Below are 17,648 nucleotides of genomic sequence, written 5' to 3'. Positions count from 1 at the left end.
CAATCTTAATAATATCTCAAAGGTATATAATAATGGGGGAATTGTTGACTTACTGATGGACAACACAACAATATAATTGCATGAAATGTTTAAGTACATGTTGCTCATGTGCGTATGATCAATCTGGTCACCGCTCTTTCCTTCCAGAGTGACATCTGCAAGTGGCATGCAAATCATAAAGTTGAGGTAGTCATCAATCAGTAGACAAGGTTGAACCAATTTAACCAAATAGAAAGACTCATAAAAGATCTTTGCATATGAAACTGAGCCTAAATTCAAGAGAATAACCCAGCAGACATTCATTCAAAGGAAAATTAACCTTTTCATGTCATCCTAAGGAGAGAATCACAACACACATATCCATTCCATTGACAAGGATCATTCGGCGTGCCCTTTGATCCTTCTATAATCCACCAGAGGTGATGGGGAAGTTTTTCAATGTGATGAGAGATTAGGCTATCTCTTGCCTCTCCTGTAACTACAGTGTCATGCATCTTAGATCACACCTGAATGATGCAGTTGGTTTAAAAGCACAGCAGATTGTAAAAGAAAAAACTCTTTAGTATAAGGTCAAGCAGGTTGCAATTTCTTGCATCTCCTTGCATCATAACAACTTAGTCTTATAAACATAATTTTCTTAACATTCAAAGAGCACTGGATTGACTAAAAATGTTCGAATCCCGCTGTTCCACTGGATGCATGCACTCAAAAAGAAGAGGAGATTATATGAATATGCATAGGACATAATATGAACAGTTCAAATATCCACTTAGTCATTACATAAGGAAGCAAGATTAAATGAAAGCAATCAATAAATATCTATACAAATTTTGGCAACAATGTCGAGCCATAAATCGAAGTATGGTTATTGTGGCAGAACAACTTGCAGGTGGAAGCCTAATTTCAGCAAGAAACAAACAAAAAATACGTATTAAACGCTTAGATTTCTCCATGATGAAGGGAAATCTTAGATTGGAGACTACACAGTGAAGAACAAAAAATCTTATCTAAACGAGCAGGACAGCATAGGGAGGAATCAGAAGCTGAAGAGTGAAGTAATCACGCAGTGGTTCAACTAAAGAAGGTAACAAGGCGCTGTTTGAAAGCCATTTGAGACCAAAAGAACGTTTTTGCTTTATTAGAACAAAAACTCAGTTTAGACATCTTTATGGGAAATGTTTTTTGGAAGTCTTTTTTTTTCTTTTTCTATGTTTTCTTTTTAGTTAACTCATAGTAACAGATGTCCAGTTTCTTAGATTAACTAACTGATGTTCTTCCATCCAAAATCATAAATACAAAATAAACTTGTTCTTACTTCTTACTAGTCATCTAACTACAGTTATTGGGAACAGTTCTTAAAAGTCAGAATAGCCCCTAAAAGCCATGAACAAGCCATAAATTATTGTCTTACTAAATATATTTAGACAAAAAGAAAGCTTTCAAGTTTCAACAAACTCAATAATACTGCTTTACAAAGCTTAATTTTATATGGGGTTCACCATTTCACGTGTCTGAAGTAGAATTTGTTGTTAAGTTCGAGAAGTCCACTGACTAACACACCATCCTCTCCAAATCCAGACTCAAAGACTCATGGTATGCGGCATTTTGGGGTTCATCATAGGTTTATAAGTAAGTAATACGATATCTATTCGTATGAGGCCTTTTGGGAAACCAAAAGAATAGTCATGAGAGCATATGCTCAAAGTGGTAATATCATACTATTGTGGAGGTTCGTGATTCTTAACACCGTTCATTAGAGACACAAGCAGCACTTGCAGAATCCAGTTTTAGAAACAATGAAGAACAGATTTAGGACAAATATTATTGGGATAGATTCCTAACAATGCTGCCAAAGTAAAATGAATTCTATTAAATCAATAATATGAAATAATTCCCAGATACCAAAGCCGTACTATCGCTCCAGTAAAACATAATTATATCACTCATTAACAAGGTATAGGAAAAACTCAGTAAGATCAAGCAGCCAACCTGAAAATCTGCGGAATTCACTTATCATTACTACTAGGAGGTACATGCGGATGAGGGTAAGGCACGATCGAGCCGTATTTGTTCCCCGACCAATCTCTCTGATGCATCATATTGTAAGGATGCGTTTCAAAGCTATGGTATCCCTGTGCGCTTCCCGGGTGAGCGACAGGCATACCCATATAACTGTGAGCATGACCAGACACTGCCATGCCAAGCATGGGCATGGGCATCATCGGCGGTCCATACGGCATCGGAGTCGGAACTGGCAAATGCCCATTTCCACTGGCATGCCCACTGCTGGCAGACTCGTGCAAGGTCTGCGGTACAGGCGTGGACGCGAAAATCCGGTCCGGCGACGACGGGCCCTCGTGGGAAGATCCCTGCATCCTCTTCAAGTAAAGCCTGTATTTCTGAAGATGGCTCGCAACATTCTCCCGAGTCAATCCCTCCACGTTCATCAACTGCATAATAGTTTTGGGAACCGCGTTCTTAATTCCAAGACGAGCAACAACATCCACAAATCGCTTGTGTAATTGCGGCGTCCAAACAAGCCTCGGTCTCTTCGAGGCCCGAGCGGACGGATCATCCATCGAGTTATCCATCCGAAGAGCAGAATCAGCCTCCTCCACACAATCAACCTTCCTCAATTTCCTAGAATCCGAACCCGCATCTCTCTCCGTCGTCTCATCTCCTTCAACCACCATCGTATCATGATCCCGAGTCTGGTCATCATTAAACGACTTGAAATTATTCGACGAAAACGCATGCGATTGAAATCCACGAAGATTCGATAGCGTATCCTGCGATGCTCGATTAACATCCATCAACGTCCGACACGGCCCTGTCGATATACTGAATGCCGATGCAAGCTCCGGCGGTATCAACATCTGAGACAGAGGAGTTAGATCGTCGGCTTCTGGCAAACCTACCTCCCACTCAAGTACCCGCCCCTCATGAGCACCGTTTTCATCGTCACCACCACCGCTATCATCGCCGACCTTCACCTCCGGTCCCATCCTCCACTCCAAAACCTAGGGCTGGTTCCTCTTTTCAACTCAAGAGCAAGACTAAATCAAAACCAAACAATAAAAACCTAATTCCTCCGAGAGTTTAGGGATTCGAATTAGCGGCAGTTACGATCGCCGTCGAGAAAATTCCGGCGAGAGAGCCCAAGAAAAGAAGCAACAAGAACGAAATCGAAGAAGAAATCGAAGCAACGAAGAAGAAAACCAATTCGTTTTTAGATATTTCCAGAGGAAAATTAATAATTTTAATTTTAATTTTTTTTTATTTACGGGAAAGGCCAAAAAAGTGCAATATCCGCTTCCAGATCGGCCTATTCCCTTTGCCAACGTGGACGACTTACCCAGATATTTTTGATCCGCCAAATATCTTCCCCTCAATTCCCACTCGCTCTTACTTACACTTTTCCCTCTACTCGCTTTCACTTCGCTCCACGTGTCCTTCCTTGTGTCACCGACCAGTAATATCGTGACTGCATGATTAGAATTCGAAGTAGTGACGTGGTTATGAGAGTTCCATTTGATTCTGCGAAATTACGGAAATACCCTTCCCTTTACGATCCTTAAACCGCGCGTGATTCGCTGGGAGGTTACATGTAAGCAAAGCGGGCGAGATCTTTTAGGGTAGTTAAGTCATTACCCGGATTTATATTGTTACACCGACTTTTGAATTTTTCCTTTTTAATTTAATATTTTAATAAGAATTAAGGGGCGTTTTGGGAAGGTAATTATTTTTCCAATTAGATGTATTTATATGGTGAATTATAATATTGATTTAAATTATAATAATAATTATTAATAATAAACTATAATTAATAATTATTTTATACATACATTTTTAAATTTTTTTATCAATAATTTAATATAATTTAATATAATTTATTTCACTTTAATATAATTTATTTAAAATTTTAAAATATAAGTTGTATTTAATATTTACAATTAAAATTTAAATAATTTTACTAAAATCATTTATTTGAATATAGTTATTAAGATTTATTTATGAAATAAATTTAAAAACAAAAAAATTTAAGGGAGATGAATGAAAATTTAATTAGTTAAAATTATTTTAATAATTTCTTTAAAGTTAAATAATGTAATAAAATTATTAAAAATACTTTAATAAGAAAGTCTGATAATATTTCCTATTTAAATACAATTATTTAATTTCCCTAACAAAAACTTAAAACGAATTTTGTTGACGCCCGTTAAGTTGGACGGAATATTGTTGACGGCCGCACAAACGGCGGCGACGAGTTTGGGCCTTACAGTACGGACGGAGAGATAACGTAGAAAATAAATAAATAAATAAATATTAACAATTTTATGGGTATTTTTTAGTTAAAAAAAACAGATATTTTATTAATGTAGCATGTCAAACATTTTATCCTAAGTCTGTAATATGGTTTTTTTTATTATGAAAAACATGTTTTTTCTTTTCTTTTACTTTTTTTAAATGTTTTTTTTTTGTATTTATAATATTAGTGACGACCTATTTTAATAAGTCCTGTGACCCATAAAACTAAGGTCAAATTCAAATTTATTGAATTTAGATCAAAATTTAAAAATATATATATTTAAATAGAGAATTTTTGTTTAGTTAATAGAGTAAGGATGTGACAACAAATTGATATTTCATCACTTAAGTTGACTTTTAATTAATTATTCACAAATTGTAATTAAAAATATATTTTATTGCGAGTTCTTCTTAAATATTCATGTGATATTACCAAAAAAAAATCAATTTTGTTAAAAAAAAAACTATTCTTAAAAATAAATTTTAAAAATATTCGACGGATTATTTTATTGGATAGTTTTTTCTGACGAACAAAATTATTTATTTATTTTTTTACGATTTTTAAAAATATGTGTTATTGTACTTATGATTATTAATTTTTAAAAAATAATTATATATTTAAAAGTATACGGACTAGAATAAAATAAAATTAAAAAAAAGATGTGAACTAAAAATATTTTTTTAATGAAAAAATAAAAGAGGGTTAAATTAAAGATTGACTATAGTTCAGGTAGGTCACACCTGAGTCCAAGCTCGCGGCTAGCAAATATTGTCCATTTTGGTCCGTTAGGTTTCCACACCCTTATTCGGAAGGTTTTGTTTCCCTCTCCAACCAATGTGGGATCTCACAATCCACACTTCTTGTAGGTTAGGTCAATGCTGACACATCTCCCGTTTTCTGGCACTGATATCATTTGTTACAGTCCAAGCCCACCACTAGCAAATATTGTCAGCTTTGGTTCGTTACGTATAGTTGTCAGCTTCACAATTTAAAAACGAGTATGCTAGCACTATTTGTTGGAAATGTTTCGCTCCCCTTTTCAACCGATGTGAAATCTCCGATTTCAACTCGTGCAGTACAAGAGTTGTAACAGTCTCAAGCCCACCACTAGCAAATATTATCAGGTTTGGCCCGTTGCGTATAGCCGTCAACCTCATGGTTTTAAACGCGTATGATGACACCCTTGTCGGAAATGTTTCGCTCCCCTCTCAATTGATATGGGATCTCCAAATTCAACTCGTGCAATACGAGAGTTGTAATAGCTCCAAACTCACCACTAGCAAATATTATCACATTTGGCCTGTACGTATAACAATCAGTCTCACAGTTTTAAAACGAATCTACTAGCTACTAGCACACTTGTCGAAAATGTTTCGATCCTCTTTTCAACTAATGTGAGATCTCCAATTTCAACCCGTACAATACAAGAGTTGTAATAGATCAAGCCATCAAATATTATTAACGGACCGCATAGCCATCAAAACTCATCACTTTAACACCCTTATCTAAAATGTTTTTGCTCCCCTTTTAATCGAGGTGGTCTTCAATTTCAACCCTTGTCCCTTTTCAATTCAGGTTTTGGGCTTGGACTCTTCCGAACCCAAGTGCGATAGCCAATTTATCCCACCGCTGTTGCTAGTCGCTTCGCCATTCCCACTCTCTTCTTCTCTATAACCAGTGGTGATGTTGCTCAACTTTCCATGACCCAATAACTCTCTTTCCTTCTTCCCTCTGCAACAATGGCCGCCTCATCCGTGTGCTTTCACTCCTCAACCAATGTCCGCGGTCTATCTGTGGTCGATAGGCACCAAATTCCATTCAGGCATTTCGACAAACAGGTGAAGTCCCGTTTGATGGTTTTCAATTCCCCCTTTCACCTAAGGTTTTCTCCATCGATAACTCGTCCGAATGGTTCTACTAATTCGCCTCCTACCTTGTTTTTCTCGAGAACGATGAGAATCCAGCCCAAGTGCTCATCTTCTGATGCAGTTAGCTCAAAATCCCCGAACCCATTTCTTAAACCCTTCGAATTTTTCTCGTTTGATTCACTGCAAGGTACCCTTTCTCGAACAACCCCTTTTGATGTCGTTAAGTGGTCTGGGGTGCTAGCGATTTCAATTGCAGCTGTAAAATCGACTTTGAATTTGTTTTTCAATCCCTTCTTCTGGATGTATTTCAGCTGGACTTGGTTGTTCTGGCCCTGGATTGTGGCTTTTGCGACGGCCGCCTACGGATTATACTGCTTGAGAAAGCACCTAATTGGCGAAGCCAACATATTCGAGCAACTTTCTATTGTTACTTCCTTATTCACTTGGCTCACCCTTGTCCCGCCTGCCTATTTCAATGGATTCCTTGAAGGATGGCCTTTCGTGTTCTTCTTTGTGTATCACTATTTCTTTTTCTTCAATGTTAGCATTCGAAAAAGGTTATATGGGGATTACTTTGTTCGTCCTCATGATCCCAAATGGGATGTGAACATGCCGAATTTGCATCGCTTACTGTTCTCTGTGGGTATCATGGTTGGACATTGGCTTGCTGCATTTGAAGGACCAGAGCTTCATCAAGTTCCAGGCGGGTGGAGCAATGTGGGCATTTGGATTTTGATACTGATAACTCTTCTAACTCACTACAATTCCTCATTGTATCTTGCAAAGTACTCGGAAAAGGTCGTGGTGCCTACCGCTGTCGTGCAGTTTGGACCCTACCGGTGGGTTCGCCATCCTATATATGCATCCACAATGCTCCTTTTCGCCACTTACTGCGCTGCCCTTCGCGCGCCTGGTAGCCTGCTTTTCATAGTAGCAGTTTGCTCACTATACTATGGCCAGAAAGCAAAAGCAGAAGAAGCTTTGATGGTTGAAACTTTTGGAGAGGGGTATGTAGAATATGCAAACAAAGTTAGGTACAAGTTTATTCCGTTTGTTTATTAGTTTACTTGCCATCATAGTTCATAAGTATTTACGGTTGAATTTCAAATTTTACATCTGAGCTTGATTTAGGTTTGAAAAGTGAACGTTGTATGAATGAAATGCATTATTGTTTATCCTGCCAGGATAGAAATTTGAATTAAATCATCTCATGGTGCCTTCCCTTCCCCCCCTCCTCCGCTCAATTATTACACCGGCCTGTTTAATACTATGATTCGATTATGCTCTTGTAAAAGGAACATTGGCTTTCATGGTAGCATATATCATGCTTAGATCTCATGCTAACGTCATCACGTTGAATATGTTATTTTCTTGATGAAAAGTTTGAAAATCTTATATGCAAGGATTATTTCTCCTGATAGCATCTTACTTTAGTGTACTAATCATCAATGTATGGTATTGAGTTATTTCCTTCCAGAGCTTATCTGACAATGGCCTCATTAATATTTTGTATCATTTGGTAAAAAACTAGTGCTGCATTTGATTTGAGGTTTGGCTAGTTATATTTTCATATTTTTCTGAAATTGTTTGAGAAGAGTTCAACATATTTAGTGTGAGATCCCACATCGATTGGAGAGGGGAACAAGTGTCAGCGAGGACGCTGGCCCTGAAGGGGGGTGGATTGTGAGATCTCACATCGTTTGGAGAGGAGAATGAAACATTCTTTATAAGAGTGTGGAAACTTCTCCCTAATAGACGCGTTTTAAAAACCTTGAGGGAAAGCCCGAAAGGGAAAGCCCAAAGAGGAAAAAATTTACTAGCGGTGGGCTTGAATTGTTACAATGCCAGACACTGGGTGGTGTGCCAGCGAGGACGCTGGGCCCCGAAAGGGGATGGATTGTGAGATCCCACATCGATTGGAGAGGGGAATGAGTGTCAGCGAGGACCCTAGGCCCCGAAGAGGTTGGATTGTGAGATCTCACATCGTTTGGAGAGGAGAACGAAACATTCTTTATAAGGGTGTGGAAACCTTTCCCTTGTAGACGCGTTCTAAAAACCTCGAGGGGAATCCCAAAGAGGATAATATTTGCTAGTGGTGGACTTGGGCTGTTACAAATGGTATTAGAGGCAGACACTAGGTGGTGTGTCAGCTAGGACGTTGAGCCTCGAAGGGGGGTAGATTGTGAGATCCCACATCAATTGCAGAGGGGAACGAGTGTTCGCGAGGACGCTGGGCCTAAAGTGGGTGGATTGTGATATCTCACATCGTTTGGAGAGGAGAATGAAATATTCTTTATAAGGGTGTGGAAACCTCTCCCTTGCAGACGCTTTTTAAAAACCTTGAGGGGAAGCCCGAAGGGGAAAACCCAAAGAGGAAAATATCTGCTAGCGGTGGGCTTGGGCTGTTATATTCAGTAACCTAGAAATGACGGTGTAGAAGCTAGCAAGTTGTCCTATTTGCAAGAATTTCTTGTTAGCTGCTGTATATATCTAAATGAGTGTACTATTTGTCTCTGTATTTGTATCCATGCATTTAGATATATTGTATATATGTACTCGGTAATCCTCCCAGCCGTAAAAAGCTATATATGTTCCTTGGTAGTTCTCCTAATCCTCGGAGTTGAATTTACTAGAGCAATGTATGTTCTCAAATAAACAACAGAGAAAACAAGTGAAGAGCAAGAACTAGAATTTAGGACTGAAGTTGTATTCTTAAAACGTGTAAATAAACCAAAGCCTTCAAATAAGCAATTTGAATATCGGAATAACCAAAAACATTGGAACAATTGGACCATTACAGAACTCTCTTCTATTCAATGGCCACATAGAAAGCATAAGGTGAGAAGCTTTTCCGTGACTTAACCGACTGATGTTGACCCGCTAGACTCCATTTGGCTAAGTCATCAGAAACCAAATCTTTCCTTGGAACTTATCTCCAACAACCCCTCTTTGATGTTACAACATCCAGTTTAATAAACTGTCCCTTCGCAGATTCACATCTTGCAAACTCACTAATGAAATAGTTGCTATTCGAATTTCTTAAGGCTTCATATTAGACGAGTCAAGAATGTTCTTTCAGGATAAAACTTATCATATAGAAACCCAGTTGTCTTGGAAGCTGTTAGTCCCGCACCGCTCTACTATTCTTCTAGAAGTTCTTTAGCAATTCATGTGCTTCGCTGCCGTTTAGCATGAAGCCGTTCGATGATTTATAGTATCCCTCCCCTTGTGTAGTTCCTTTATGGACTTTATTTGTAGCAGATTCCTCTTGATTCCTCTTGAGCTAGCTCTTTTGGATTGCCACTTCCGAGAAAATTACTCTCTTGAACAATGTATCCCAAGAATCTACTCAGCTTTCCCATACATGGTATGCCATGTTGCTCTGATGGAAACCATGACTTTGCATCACCCCTCAAGTAGACACTTATTGTTTTCACTTGCTCACTTGGTAGAAGCTTTCCAGCTCTAAAATATGCCTCAATTTAAAAGAAAAGTCTCTAACTCGACCATCTTGTGACCCAAAATATTATAAGTTTGTATCTCACTGTTCTCTGATAGAACTCACTTTCGGTATTCATAGTCAGAGAGAGATTACGAAGGAGAAAGGGAGAATTTGAGAGCTTCCTAATCTCTCTTAATCACTCACTAACAAAATATGGCTGAAACGCTACCCTTCTCTTTCCATCGCTCGTCTATGTATAATTGCATAAATACCAAAAATAATCAGATTAACAACTAATGATGTCTTACCTCCATAACAACTACTTAAATCCCAGTTCACATTACTGCCTCAGCCCCTCGTTTGACCCCAAACGCTCTTCAGTGGAAGCCTATCATATTCATACCCATAATTGGTCTAGTTTTTTGTATTTTTTTTCCCTTGAGAGAAACGTATTCTTGCCCTTGCCAATGGAATCACCCTTTCTAGATCTTTAATGGACTTCATGTCCTTTCGTATAGGCCATGTCCGAGGCTCAAACAACCCTAATACACAATTGAGCTCTGTGGCTCTAATGGGGCTTCATTCAAGCATGTTGAATAATATACTTCTATTTTCCTTGGAAGTTGAATTAGACCTATGTATATATTTTTATATGAAAAAAGTATTTGAATAAGATTGTGTTCTATTTTGGTGATGTCTAAGTAGACTGCCCAAGAAATTCTAGGCATGCCTCCGTGAATTCCAATGGGTATCTGTGTGCTTAGCCATTAGAAATGCAACAATCATGGTAGTACCACCAAAGCATGGTCTTAAGGGGTTGAGTAGAAACCTTTGGTTAGTTATCTCTTCAAGTCTCCCTATGTTCTCTCCATTTGTGGAATGTCTGGATGTAAAGGACTCTAAGGCTTACTTTTGGGAGGATTAGTGGGTTGGTGACTCCCCACTTCGTGCTTTATTTCCTCATCTTATCACCTTTTCAAGAAGAAGCTTCATTCAGTGTCTTCTATTCTGCCTTCTTCTAACCCCCTTTCCTTGGTTTTTTGTCGGCCTTTGTCGAGTAGATCATTCACTTAGTTTTTTGTCCTTTAAAACGTTCAGCCTGCGGAGACGAGACGTTGGAGTCTGAACTCCTATTACTTCGGGGGGTTCTCGTGTTCTTCTTTCTTTCATATTTTATGTAACCCTATTTCATTCCGATGCCTTTGCCTGTTCCTCTTCATGGAAGATTAAAATTTTCAAGGAGGTCAAATTATTTGGTGACAGGTTTTGCAAAGAAGAATTAGAACTTAAGTCTGTATTTTGTTGTGTTGGGTCTGCAATGATGCATTCTTTGCAGGAGGCGGTGTGGCAAGCCTATTTAACGGCCCAAGCCCACCGCTGGTAGATATTGTCTTATTTGGGCATCCTGTTTCGGGCTTCCCCTCAAGGCTTTAAAACGCGTATACTAGGGAAAGGTTTCCACACCCTTATAAAGGGTGTTTTTGTTCTCCTTCCCAACCAACGTGGGATATCACACTATTTCTAAGGGATTTGACTTAGAAGTAGAGAGACCTTATGGCCATCTATTACTTGACCTTTTTGTAGTTACGAGCTCGGTTTGGTCCTCTCGGTGTAATGTTTATTTCTTTAGTTAGTGTTTGACTCTTCTTTTTGTGAGTTTGCCTTGTATGTTCTTTCATTTTTCTGATCGGAAGTTCCTTGTGTCCCACATTTTTATCTCTTATTAGTCACATGCTTGTAGTTGTGTGTATTACAAAATAATTTGATAGCCCTTTACCTCTAGATTTGTCCTATTCGAAACTAATGCTAACTTTTACTTGAAGGAACTATTCTTCATTGTACAAGTAAGATAGATCGAGGCTTTTAGCATCTGTTCATACTTAGCTCAAACTTTCACTCTTTCCTTAAGGTGAAAAGCAGAAAGAAGTTCTGCCGATAAGCCATAACTCGTAAGCTTGCTGAACTTTTGATGTGAGCCCAAAAATTCACTCTTTGATAGGTTGTATCATGTTTCTTTGGGAAAGCTTCAATTTGGAGACGTGAAATATTGTGTATGGTTGTTGTAGGAGATACTTGTTAGTCTTTCTGCCCCTAATATTGTGCTCAAATGTGACATCCCACGTCGGTTGGAGAGAAGAACGAAACATTCTTTATAAAAGTGTAGAAACCTCTCCCTAGCATACACGTTTTAAAAACCTTGAGTAGAAGTTTGAAAGAGAAAGCCCAAAGATGACAATATTTGCTAGCGGTGGGCTTGGACTGTTACAAATGGTATCCATCGAAGGGGGTGGACATGAGGCGATGTGCCAGCAAGGATGCTGGCCCCGAAGGGGGTGGATTGGGGTGTCCCACATGGATTGGAGAAGGGAACGAGTGTTAGTGAGGACGCTGAGTCTCAAAGGGGGTGAATTGCGAGATCCCACATCTGCTGGGGATGAGAACGAAACTCTTTATAAAGGTGTGAAAACCTCTCCATAACAAACGCATTTTAAAAACCTTGAGGGTAAGCCGAAAAGGAAAAACTCAAAGAAGACAATATCTACTAGCGGTGGGTTTGAACCGTTGTTGTATATGGGTTATTTTGACGTTGGGAAGTGTGTTATTGGGGAAGCAATCCATGATCAAGTTCCCCATTATATGCATTTATGTTCTTTCATTTTCACAACCTACCTACCTAATTCTTGTTAACCTAATACAAACTAAAGTCTGATTTAGGTATCATTTCATAACACCAACTTGCTATCACCTTTAGCACCATTTCACATTAGAAAGGTGCCCTTGTTTTTTCAGGGTAAGAAGGGGCAAAGAAAATACCTCGAGCCAATGTTCGAGTACCAGACGCTACGTTTGCTCTTCTTCTTCAGACACATTTGGCATGGTGCTAGAACATTTACAGTCTTACACATATTATTCTCTCGTTTGGATCATACAGATTCTCTTCAATTAAACTTGTTCATCTTTTTTTTGAAATAATACATACATATATACATACATACTTCATATATGTATATGTATACCATTTTGTTTTTTTTTTATAAAAATTGATCCAAAAGCCCAAATTTTGGCCCAAAAAGCCTACATCGAGCCCAAAAACAATTAGACTCATGCGGACGAGAGGAGAAGGAGAAGGAGAAGAGGATCGAGAAAGCTCGGAGAAGACTCCAAACCCTTCAAGATCAAAGTAACTTCGAATTTTTTTAGAGGGAAGAAGCTCATAGAGGACTTCGAATAACTGAAAGTTGAAATTTGATTAAATTTTTTCAGGAACTGAAATCACTTTTTAAAAAACAATTCTATCGAGTATCAAAATTTTTCTTAAATAAGTAGAGAAAAATAGATACAAAAACAAACACGAGAGTTGAAAAACCTGCCTATACATATATATATATATATATTATATATATAAATAAAATCTGAGATCTGAATCCAATTTGGAGTTCCTTAATTTTATATTTCTTACTTTTTAAATTAAGTCTTTATCCATAGATTTTCGAATCAAAACATAACCATACAAACAGTTGACTATATATATATATATATATATATATATATATATATATATATATATATATAAATGATTGGCAAAACTTGGAAGCATACACTTTTAATTATTATTTTAAACACATTTTTTTTCTAACCAAATCCCTCTTATATCTTGTAAGAAAATCTTAATTTTTAGTGTTTGTTGTATAATTATTTAATTTTATATTTATTAAAAAAATTAAATTTATGATCATTACCTCCACTTATTGACGTTCTTGTTTTGTTTTTAAGATTTTTGGCACGTTTTCAAAGTCTAATGGTTTAGATGATGATTACGACGACAAAAGGGACTAGTAAAAAATTGAACCAAGAAACTTTAAAACTTTGAGAACGAACGGATGAGAAGTGACGGTCCAAACAAGACTAAGAAAAGAGAACTTGTCACTTTCTCACTAGGACTCTAAGTTGAGGTTAGGTGGATCGGGTAAATTTAGGGTGTAGCGTAGGAAGAATTTGTAACTTGGAACGTTAAACGAACAAATTAATTACATAAGATTTCATAATGAATTAAGAGCTACTAGTAAACTACGTACTAAGTATCTTTATACTCATTCATGCTACTTTAGCCTTTTTTAGATGGAGCGGTCAAAATGAGGGTGTGTAAGCGTTGCAAGACTATAGGGGTTGTACTAGATCGGTGCCTTTTATTCTGAGATCCCACATTGGAGAGAGAAACGAAGCATTCCTTAAAAGAGTGTGGAAACTTCTAACGCGTTTTAAAACTATGAGGCTAACGGCAATACGTAACGAGCCAAAGCGGACAATATCTACTAGTGGTGGGCTTGAGCTGTTACAAATAGTATTAGAGCTAGGTGTCACAATCGCACTCTTGATGGCAGCGGACTTGCGATTGTGCAGCACTCACTTTCCAATGACAAGTGAGCTAAGCCAATTTGTTCTTACGTCGCCTACGGCCAAGCGACGTATGCCCAAGCCTCTAGCCTCGGTTTAAGAGAAGGTTTTAGAAAACGAGGGCAGAGAGAGATTTTTGAAAGAGACGTTATATAATCAAGCAAAAGAGTAACACAACGACCCACAGTATATAACCTTGGGTAGGGAGAAGTTGACAACTAGTCATATCCCCTATACTACATTTTGAGGCATTTCATATCTGTCAGGCCTAAACATGATTTTTTCGAAACGTCATACTCCCTAGAAATACAGAAGAAAAACACTAGAACATGGAAAGACATAAAGGGTTTGGCTTGTCATGAGCATGCGGCCATGGGCAACACGCCTTGGACGAACATGACCGTGACACTAGGCACTAAGCGGTGTGCCAACGAGGACGCTGACCCTAATGGTGATGGATTGTGAGATCTTATATCAGTTGAAGAGAGGAAGGAAACATTTTTTATGAGGGCGTGAAAAATTCTCCCAAGTGACGTATTTTAAAAACATAAAGCTAACGGTGATACGTAACAGATCAAAGCGGATAATATTAATCAAATATAGATAAAGTTCAAAATAAAATTGAAATTCTTAAAAGATTAAAATTGAATTAATTAATCCACAAGGGCTGCTGCAGCCACATCGGTAAGAGTTGATGACGTGGCGGAATTTCAGTCAGAGTGGATTTTCTATTTCTTTTTATTTTTTTTAATGAACAAAAGTGGTTTAAAAAATAAAAAAAGTTGGGCAATTAATTTTTTAAATTATTAATTTGCGTATTGTTATTTTTAAGGTTTTTCTTTGTAAAGAAACGTCTCGTTTACGAGAGAATTGACATGGACATCATATTAATGCCTTCATTTAACGTAAATATTTTCATTTTTTTATTAACTTTTATTAATTTTTTTAAAAAATATAATTCCCAATTATTTGTGTTTAATATTGTTTCTGTTCGATGATGAAAATCTCACGTCGATCATGGGTTTATAATCAAAGAATACTCTCCATTGATACGAGGCTTTTGGGAAGTCCAAAGCAAAGCCGTAAGAGCTTACACTTAAAGTGGACAGCATCATACCATTGTGGAGAGTCGTGTTCGTCTAACATGATATCAGAGCCATGCAAAGCCATATGTTACAGTTGTTGATGTCTTGATTAAAATTAGGTACGCAGTTGTTACTTTCAATCAACGTCGTTTTCGAAGTGTTTCATTTCATTTTAAAATTCTAATATTAATCTGATTGACTCGAGCTGTGAAGGAGAAGACAAAGTTGTTCTTCGTCTTCTAAATTGACAATTGTTAAAAATAATAAAATCTTTCGAAATTTTGAAAATGAAATCAAAATAAGTTCATAACCCTAGATTGAACTGATCGGGTCATTAGGGTTATCAGATTTTTAAAGAAACGATCACGCAATTTTATATTATAAAGTTTGTTGCATAAAAAATGTATTAAATAAAGTAATAATTATTCAAATATCACCTTGTTCATGACATATATTATAATAGCAAATGACATTAAAATATAGGCAAAACATAAGGTTGTTCTTTGTAATTATCTTATGATATATTTAATATATAGTTTATATTTAATATCAAACTATACTCTTCAACTAGATTAAATAAGATTTGGATGTGATTAAAATATTAAATTGTGATACTCGAGGGGAATGTAACAACGACAATTTGGATATAAAAAATTCTTTCTAATAAAAATATACTATCTTGATCTTATCTCCAGAATTTTAAATTTAAATTAAATCTCAACCGTTTCATAAATATTTTAATATATTTATAAGTTTGATATTCATATGATTAACTCAATCGATGTTTTTATTATAATAGTCAAAGTCTACCACTAGTACATATTGTCCGTTTTAGCTCACTACGTATCGCCGTCAGTTTCATAGTTTTAAAATGCGTTTATTGTGGAGTAAGTCTAGTCCTACTTCAACGAGTGCATTGCATCATACGATGACTGACACTGATATCATCTGTAACAGCTCAAGTCCACTGCTAACAAATATTGTCTGCTTTGACTCGTTACGTAACGGGTCAAAGCGGATAATATCTGTTAGCGGTAGGGGATGGCTATTACAAATGATATCAGAGTCAGACACTAGGTGGTGTGTCAACGAGGACGTTGGGCCCCAATTGGGTGGATTGTGAGATCCCACGTTAGTCAGGGAGGAAAATGAAACATTCCTTATAAGGTGTGAAAATTTCTCTCTTATAAACCTATTATAGAATCATGAGGCTGTGAATTGTTACGCATTATAAAAAAATATCAATAAAATCAAATATCTAATAAAAAAATTTAATTTATTTAAAAATGAGTGAAATGATTATTAATTAATTTAAAATTTTATATTTTTTTTTTTAGAAATACTCGTGACTTCCACATCTATTGTCATCCTCACAAAATTGAATTTAATATTTCTATAATTAATTTTAAAATTTTAAATTATTATTTTTTAAAAATACTTGTGACTTCGACATTTATTATCATCCTCACAAAATTAAATTCAATATTTATTTGAAATACAAAATAACTTAGTTTCTTTAAATAACTTTTTTTTTTTTTAATATCAGTTTATATTTTATTCACACAACAATTAACCTAAATAATTAACTGTTTGAATTTATTTGTGGCATGAAATAACTAAAAAAAACATGTTTTTTTTTCCTTTGTCGGAGTTTAAAATATGTGTCGTACATCTACCGACATTAAATAAATTTTTTTTTTTACAACATAAATATTTATGTTCAAAAAATAAATCAAGACCAATGAAAAAAACACCATTTTTGTTGTTTTTTACATGAATTCATAGTTTTTTTCAACAACCACGGTTATATCATTTCTATTTCATGTCTCAATTTTTATATGAAATCTTAAGTTTTTTTTTTGTATTATTTTTTAATTTTTAATTTTAAACGTTTAAAAGGTCGAGAGGGTAATAAGACAATTTTTAAAATAATAAGCGTATTTTTGAAAGAAATGAAAAAAAGTTGAACGTTTTTTAGGATTATTCGTGAGTTGAGTTGGATCAGATTGAAACATTTTTTTTAACTCAACCTAATTATTTGAATCGAACAATCCTATTAAATAATGAACTCAATTCACGAATAATAACTATTTATTCAAATTTTTTAAAAATAACTATTTATTTATTGTCAAACGATGAACTTGATTTTAATATATATTTTTAAAAAATATATTTTCAATAATTAAAAAATATTTGTAAGAGTAGCTGAAAATAAATAATAAAAAAAAATGAAAAAAAAAACTAACTTAAATCTATAAAAGTTTTTATTTATTTAAACGTAACCCGGCGCAATAAATTCATAACCCAACTCGTAATATACAAATTAAGTTGTATTGATCGAGTTTTTCGAGTCATCAGATTTTTTTGAACACCTCTGCCATTTTTTATTTATTATAATTTAACTTAATTAATTAAAATTTAAAACGAGATAAAGATGTAATTATCGAACCTAGTTTTAGTTATTATTTTATTATTATTATTATTTTTTTATATATGAACGACATTGTTTCTTTAATGAAAACGTGCAAGTTACCACCTTTCTCTCTCTC

At 35.9% G+C, this 17,648-nt stretch overlaps 2 protein-coding genes across 5 annotated transcripts; one reads left to right on the top strand and one right to left on the bottom strand.

Moving 5' to 3' along the window:
* Positions 1–23: 23 nt before the first annotated feature.
* On the bottom strand, positions 24–3,232 carry LOC111783329 (transcription factor PCL1-like). 4 transcript variants are annotated; one of them, XR_002813349.1, is made up of 3 exons: positions 1,990–3,232; positions 320–506; positions 24–155 (listed from the first exon to the last, which is right to left on the bottom strand). XR_002813349.1 is itself a non-coding variant. In XM_023664258.1 (2 exons), the coding sequence occupies exon 1, from the start codon at positions 3,003–3,005 to the stop codon at positions 2,007–2,009; it is 999 nt and encodes a 332-aa protein (XP_023520026.1). In that variant the 5' UTR covers positions 3,006–3,232; the 3' UTR covers positions 24–155; positions 1,990–2,006. The 4 variants fall into 4 exon arrangements, 1 of the variants encoding a protein (XP_023520026.1); XR_002813350.1 differs by having other exon boundaries at positions 320–478; XR_002813351.1 differs by having other exon boundaries at positions 320–472.
* A 2,653-nt stretch (positions 3,233–5,885) lies between these two features.
* LOC111782584 lies at positions 5,886–7,383 on the top strand. The gene has a single exon (XM_023663358.1). The coding sequence runs from the start codon at positions 6,049–6,051 to the stop codon at positions 7,237–7,239; it is 1,191 nt and encodes a 396-aa protein (XP_023519126.1). The 5' UTR covers positions 5,886–6,048; the 3' UTR covers positions 7,240–7,383.
* Positions 7,384–17,648: the final 10,265 nt, after the last annotated feature.

This window comes from Cucurbita pepo, chromosome LG20 (genome assembly GCF_002806865.2).
Source record: "Cucurbita pepo subsp. pepo cultivar mu-cu-16 chromosome LG20, ASM280686v2, whole genome shotgun sequence".
Lineage (NCBI taxonomy): Eukaryota > Viridiplantae > Streptophyta > Magnoliopsida > Cucurbitales > Cucurbitaceae > Cucurbita > Cucurbita pepo.
The sequence above is the reverse complement of the archived record's forward strand: the minus strand, read 5'-3'. Positions and strand labels throughout refer to the sequence as shown.